The sequence below is a fragment of the Bidens hawaiensis genome, unplaced genomic scaffold, assembly GCF_021521415.1.
Source record: "Bidens hawaiensis isolate Kalapana, Puna unplaced genomic scaffold, B.hawaiensis_p1.1 tig00050624_1, whole genome shotgun sequence".
Classification (NCBI taxonomy): domain Eukaryota; kingdom Viridiplantae; phylum Streptophyta; class Magnoliopsida; order Asterales; family Asteraceae; genus Bidens; species Bidens hawaiensis.
Window position 1 is genome coordinate 31,477 of NW_027499072.1, and position 7,732 is coordinate 39,208.

At 38.7% G+C, this 7,732-nt stretch overlaps 1 protein-coding gene across 1 annotated transcript in view; it reads right to left on the minus strand.

The window, feature by feature from the left end:
- The window catches only part of LOC143598649 (protein DETOXIFICATION 24-like), a 32,415-nt gene extending 25,021 nt beyond the window's left edge, over positions 1 to 7,394 (minus strand). Inside the window, exon 1 of the mRNA XM_077076814.1 lies at positions 7,111 to 7,394. Coding sequence (XP_076932929.1) covers positions 7,111 to 7,356 — 246 coding nt within the window. The 5' untranslated portion in view covers positions 7,357 to 7,394. The remainder of the gene's footprint in view (positions 1 to 7,110) is intronic.
- Positions 7,395 to 7,732: the final 338 nt, after the last annotated feature.

A 7,732-nucleotide genomic window follows, 5' to 3' on the forward strand; every position in this document is an offset into this window, starting at 1 on the left:
AGGTTTTCTACCCATGCGAGCTCGGCGGCAGCATTAGCAAGTGCTTTATATTCCGCTTCAGTGGACGATCGAGAGACTGACTTTTGGCGTGCTGATTTCCAGGAGATGATATTGCTACCGAGATAAAGAATGTAAGTCGTGGTAGAACAACCGGCTGTAGTGACACCTCCCCAATCAAAGTCAGAAAAGGCGGTAAGCTCTAAGGGAGATTTCCTTTTCAAAACAAGCCATGATAAACTGTTCCTTTAAGGTAACGAAGCAAGCGCTTGAGAGCTTGCCAATGCGTTTGAGTAGGTTGATGCATGAACTGTGCTAGCTTGTTAACAGCAAAAGAAATATCCGGTCGCGTGAAAGCAAGATACTGAAGAGACCCTACAAGTTTACGATACGGTGTCAGGTCTACTTTTGGAGTGCCATCTTCGAGCATCAAGACTTGAGATGAACATAATGGGGTTTGAACCGATTTTGCCCCATCTATGCGATGCAAGATTAAAAGATCAGGTATATGCCTATACTGAGATAGAAACAAACCATGTGTAGTGGGTATAATTTCCACTCCCAAAAATGACTAGGATACCCCAAGTCTTTTAGTGAAAACCGAGAGGCGAGACTATGAACAAAGTCATTCATGAATCCATTGTTGTTGCTTGTCAAAAGGATATCATCAACATAAACTAAAAAATAGCACATGATACCATTACGATTGTAGATAAAAAGTGAGGCATCTGCATGAGATTTGGTGAACCCAAAATCAACAAAAAAAGGAAGTAAGAGCCATATACCATGCACGTGGCGCCTGTTTAAGACCGTACAGGGATCGGCGTAGTTTGCAAACATGATTCGGTAATTGTGGGTGAACATAACCAGGAGGTGGTACCATGTAAACCTCCTCTTGTAAGTGTCCGTGTAAAAACGCATTATTAACGTCTAATTGACGTAAAGACCATCCCCACGATAAGGCAATAGCAAGCACGGTGCGTATAGTAACGGGTTTGGTAACTGGACTGAAAGTGTCAAAATAATCTTTACCGTATTCTTGCAAGAAACCCTTTGCAACGAGACGTGCCTTATACTTGTCAACGCTACCATCGGGACGTCTAATCGGTTGTCGAGAGGATGGAGCAACAAGTTCCCATGTTTGATTCCGAAGTAGGGCGTTGTACTCATCATTCATGGCCTTACGCCAAAGCGGGTCTTTAGATGCTTGAAGGTAGGTATTGGGTTCAAGAGATTGAGGGATAGGATGAACAGTGGTGGTATTAACAAAGTGAGAATTGTAATATTTTGAATTGGGTTTCCAATTTCTAGGCGGCAAAGAGGATGGAGACAGTTGCGTTTCCATGGAAGAGGTAGTCACTGATGAGGCAGAGTGGGGTGAGGTGGTATCCGAATTTGTGGAAGTTGAGGCAGAAGACAGGTTTGGCGATTGGGAATTAGGAGTGATGGCTAAATTATCAGAAGTAGGGGATGGTGAATTTGAGGTGGAAAGTGGAGTTGTTGGTTCATGACATGGTAAGGTGGTGGGTAGTGAGGAGTCTGCATTGGAGGGTGTTACTACATGCAAAGGTACTGGTTGAGTGGGGTTAGATGAATTTGTAGGGGAAGCATGCAAAGGTGGTAATGGAGCATTGAATGTAGAGAAAAATTCATTGGTAGTGGGAAGAGGGTACGGTTTTGAAGAGTTTACTTGAGATGGGAAGATATCCTCTACAAAGGCTACATGTCTAGAAGTATATAGACTATTGGCTTGTGAATCTAGACATTTGTAGGCTGATTTGGACGTTGAGTAACCTAGGAAGATGCATGGTTGGGAGTGAGGTTGTAGTTTGGAAGTGGCTTAAGGTTTGAGCCACGGATAGCATAAGCAACCAAAAGTTTTAAGCTTTTTATAATTAGGTGACACACGATAAAGCATTTGATATGGCGATTTGGATTGAAGAATTGGTGTCGAAAGGCGATTAATGAGATAAACCGCGGTTTGGAACGCATGAGACCAAAAGGAAAGTGGTAGACCGGCATAATGTAGCAAGGCGAGGCCAGTTTCCACAATGTGGTGGTGACGGCGCTTAACGATTCCGTTTTGTTCAGGGGTATGCGGAGGAGTGGTGTAATGAGAGATCCCCATGGATTGGAGAAAAGGTAAAAGACCAATGTATTCACCACCATTTTCGGTGAAGAGGGATATGATGTTGGTTTGAAAGAATTTTTCCACAAGTAGTTTAAATTGGGGAAAAATGATGGACACATCGGATTTGCGTTTGATAGGATAAAGCCACACATATTTAGAGTAGTAGTCCACAAACACAACATAATATTTAAACCCATCAATAGATTGTTCAACCGGCCCCCATACATCCGAATAGAGAAGTTGTAATGGTTTATTAGCAACAAATGAATTCGGTCCAAATGGCAACTTGTGACATATATTAATAGCACACGATTGACAATGCAAAGTAGAACTTGACAAAGATTTAAACTAAGACCAAGGTCTTTACAAAGAAATTGAAAAGTACGAAAATAAGGATGTCCAAGTCGATGATGCCACTGGAGTGGTGATACGGATGTTGTTGCGTTAAGTTGTGGAAGTGAAGAGAACCGATTGAGGTAGTAAACATCATTGATGTTCTCCCCCCCCCCCTCGCATGATAGGCGCCCCCGTTTTGAGATCCTTTACAAAAAAATTAAGATGGAAAGAATTCAACGGAAACATGATTAGCACGACATAGTTTAGCAACCGAAATTAAATTAGTACGCATGTTGGGAACACATAAAATATCGGGTAAAGATAAAGGTTTGGTTTTGGTGGAAAATTGAGTTGAACCAATATGAGAAATAGAGAGACCCGTACCATCACCAAGAACAATTTCGTCGGGACCATCATATTCTGAAACAGATGAGAGTGTGGCCGGACATGAAGAGAGGTGATGCGAGGCACCACTGTCCATCATCCACATATGAGAGCCCGAAGCAGAAGTGACAGCATTGGCAATGGGATTTGATGAGGGATTGTTGAAGACAACTTGATTCTCTTTTAGAAATCTAGCAAGCTTCCTGCAGTCACGTGTGTCGTGACCCGAGATGTTACAAAAATTGCATATTTGATTTGTCCGATTATCGGAGGAACTTGGTTGAGATTTGTTCGACCGAGATGGCCGTTGGGATGAAGAAGACGACTGAGCCCGAGTATTCCGAGTTTGCGAGTCCCGGAACGAAGTGCGAGCATGTTGTCTTTGGGTGGCATTTGCAGTAGCAATGATGGGAGTAACAGATTCTGCTAGTGTCAATGAGCGTTCAAAGTCCACAAGCTTATCAACGAGTTCCGGATAAGAGACCGGAGTTTCCCGTACCTTAAGTGCGGCAACAATGGAAGTGTACTCATCACCAAGTTGGGTGAGAATATGGACCATAAGATACTCTTCATCAACCGGACTCTGAACAAGAGCTAATTCATCGGCAATGGAACGCATCTCGTTGAGAAATGCGGCAATAGGCCTGGTTCCCTTGGGGTTCTTCGCAAGTTTAGTTTTCAAATAGATGATTCTGGAACGTGATTTGCTTGCAAATGACGAGGTTAACATGTCCCAAGCTTCTTTGGCGGTGGAGGCCGATGCAATGAGCGGTTGGATTTCATCAGAACACGATCCGAGAATTGTGCTGAATATGACCTGATTCTGACGAAACCAGGTTGCATACTCAGAGTTGGCTTTGACTGTTTCGTTCTCCGTAACAGTCTTTGGTGGAGCCGGATTAGCATCGGTGATAAAGTCGTCAAGGTTAAGACCGACGAGAGTGGATTGCAAATGGCGTCTCCAGACGGAAAAAGTTTGGGCAGTGAGTTTGATGTTGAAGTGGGTGGAAGCAGTGATGGTGATATTGGTGTTTGAGGAAGCCATTGGAAAAAAAGGAATAAGATAGGTAGGATCGATTGATATGACTCGTAGGAGTGTTTTAAGCTCTGATTACCATGTGAAGGTAAATATTCTTCATAATTCTATTCACCAAATACATAGAGTACATATGGAGAGAGATCCACAATTACAAAAGACAATAAAGGAAAATTATATGGAAATACAACAACCTTGACTATGTGTTTTATCTAGAATATTCTACTTGTTTAAACTAAGTGGCAGGAATTGATATTGTTGCACATGTGTTAATTATTCACAAAATACATGAAGTACATATGGAGAGAGATCCACAATTTCAGGAGACAATAAAGGAAAATTATAGGGAAAATACAACAACCTTGACTATGTGTTTTATCTAGAGTATTCTACTTGTTTAAACTAAGGGGCAGGAATTGATATTGTTGCACATGTGTTAATATCTATCTGGGCGTTGAGGTGGAGAGCCGACGCAAATTCGGTTGGTTTCTGTCATGTACGTTCGTTACAGTACCGGAACTAAAACTAAAACGGAAAACAAACAAAACTTTCACACTCAGTTTCCGTCACGTCCGTTACGATACCAGAATTAAAATAAACAAAAAACAAAATTGACATTCGGTCGGTTTCCGTTACGTTTGGAATGAACCAAACTAAAACAAATAAAAAAGAATCAATAAGATGCCGCAAAGTTGCCCAATCAAGACTCTCCTACACCAAACTTCTTAATTGTATTATATAAACTAATAAGACCAACCACAATGTTATAAAGCACTTAAAACTGCAACTATTCAAAAACCAATCTTCGATCTTCACTACAAACATTCTGACAAATATTATATATATATATTTTTTTATATCAAGCCCTCTAAAATTTTTGCATTTATTTCTATATTCAAATTGTTTTTAAAAATAATATTTTTTTAAATTTCATATTACTAAAGTATAATTAAAGTGATAAAATATAACTAAAATTACGATAAATATATTTTACTATTTACAAATTGGAGAAATCAAGTAATGGAATAAAGAGGGAATGGAATGAGAGCATAAATGGAATGAACAAGAGGATAAATGGATCATTATCATGCATTTGTCTTGTTTGGTTAACCTATGAGAATGAAATTAATAATTACTTTACGTTGTTTGGTATCCAAAAAAAATTGTAGGAATGAAATAGAAATTATAATCCCAAAAAAGAAAAAATCTGAAATGGCGACGGTGGTAGTGGTAGCTCCGACGACGAAAATGGTGGTGGCGGTTAGGCGGGGTGGTTATGGTGGTGGTGGTGGGGGTGGAGATAGTAGCATTGGTAGTGATGACGATGGTAGGGTGGCGGCGACGGTGGTGGTTGTCAGGCAGCGACATTGGTGGTGGCGGTTATGGTCAGGTGGCGGTGGTAACGTTAGTAGTAAGGTGGTGGTGGTGGCGGATGTGGTGGCAACAGTGACAGTCAGGTGGTGGTGGTGACGGTAACGATGGTAGTGGTGGTGGTTGTTGTTAGGTGGTGGTGGTGTTGAGAAAGTTAGATAAGGGAGGAATGAAATGAAAAAAAAGAAGGGGATGAGAAGGAATTGTTTTGATCGAATAAGATTCCATATGTAATGGATGATTTCATTCCATTGAGTAACTAAACATCATTTTCTTCATTCCCACATAAAGAATAACTCCATTCCCCCTTTATAACATGAATCATTTAGAGGAGGCTACCATTCCCATCCTTCAAATCTAACAAAAAAATCACCATCTTTTAAATTTATCTTCCGTTTTTTCAAACCTTACAACATATTATTCCTCGTATATATCACAATTTCATTTAAATAATGTTTCTTTATTTAAATTCCATTATTTATCTCTTTCACTCCCAGACACTCAAAAAAAAATATTAAAAGATGGATATGGGGTGAAGAGTAATCCTGATGCAATAATCAAATAACATTTTTTTTAAACTATTTCCTTATAATTTAGATAGGAGATTCTTGACGGGGAGGATATTGTGAATGCTCTTACATGTGGTCTGCTAAGGGCTTGCACCGGAGAAGGTCTAATATACATGCAGGGGCGGATCTAGTATGTATGATACGAGTTTACGGGAACTCACTGAGTTTCAGATTTTTAATAGGATGTCTATATAAAATGTTGGAGTGAACTCACATAAAAAGGCTGAGTGAAACCATACACATGGTTAACAGTGGTGCGTTGGTAAAGACTCTGCCCTTCTATAGTGACAACCCAGTTTCAATTTCCTTCTAGTGTGCCTTTTTTCCTTAAGTGTTCCTGTCATTTTTGGATGCACCCAGAAGGCGACTAGCACCATTGATTTTTGTTTGCTGCCTGTTGTTATTTCAATTTGTAATTACCAAAACGTAAAAAATGATCCAGCTGTTGTAGTGAATAAAATTAGTAGATTGTGGCCACTAGTGTGGTTGTGCATAATAGGCTAAAACGTTTTAAGTTTTTGGTTTTAACTGCCAGCTAAATTACTTGGGATAACATTGGCTAACATTTATATATTCATATGCTTCTGTTGGTGACAACTGTTGAAGCAACTGCAATTTGGTGTTAAGTGTTAAGATGTAAAACCTTCTACATTGTTTCATATCAAATTAATGGTATTGCTAAAGCACCTACAACTTATCCATTATTGTTTTATTATATTTTCAATTATGAAAATAACAAGGAACAGTAACAATGTGTGCGGTCCAGTTGAGTAATTCATGAGTAATTGCTTGCTGCAGACTGTTTCTTAGATGAAGGAAAATAGCTAGTGATCAAAGTTTTAAAATCTTAAATGAGTTGGAACATTATATCATTAACCGTATCGTATCAACTTAAAAGAAGATACAGATATATGAAGAACCTAGAATACCAAACACAAATTGTATCACTTAAACCACTTTCACAAATTGTCAGATATATGAAGAACCTGGAATACCCAACACAAATAGTGTCATTTACTCACTTTCACAAAATACCTGTGCGCGGGTTTTAGCTTAGGGTCTAATTAGCGAACTCACACCTAATTTACGGTCTAATTAGTGAATTCACACTGTCAGGAGCATGTATGAGCTGGCTTTTTTAAGTACTGAAACTAACACAAACAATGATTGAATGACTAAATCCCATATTTGAATACTTCATTAATTTTTATTATGATATCGAATTTTATAATGTTCTTCGACCTGACCAGAAAAATTTAATGTTTGGTTGTGGGTAATCAACTTACAACTATTCCAGTGAAAAATCGGACGCTAAGTGCTTGAACAAGTGAATAGCCAGCGAGATCTATGCCGCTGATATGGCCAATAAACGACTGGGTGACAACGATAATTCCAAATGAAGAAACCCTTGATATGATGGTTGGCAAGGCAACCCTCCAAATCTTTTTAGATTCGTTCCATAACCTTTTTCTTATGTCAACTTCTTCTTCATCTTTATGTCGAAGAAGCTTTGTCTCCATCCCAACATCCATATCCTAAAAATATATATCCTGACTCATTTTGAGAAAGTGAAGAATTAGATTGAAGTAAAAAATGGTGAAGAAACTTACTACTTAGGAAACAAACTTTCAGAAGCTATCTGGAGGTTGACAAGAAGCAAGGACAGTACTGAACGAGATGGTGTGGCTTATACCATCCCCACATATATAAGAGAGCATTCAGTACGTGAGGGTAAGGGTGCATTTATACTTCCAAAATATTTATTTTCTTTGAATTTATTATCATGTAAAACATGTTCATTTTTATTATAACTAACTATATTTGAGATTCATATTATTTAATTTATACATACTTTACATTTTATAATTTATTAAAAGTATTAAATTCTTAGAAAAAGGTTAGACATAA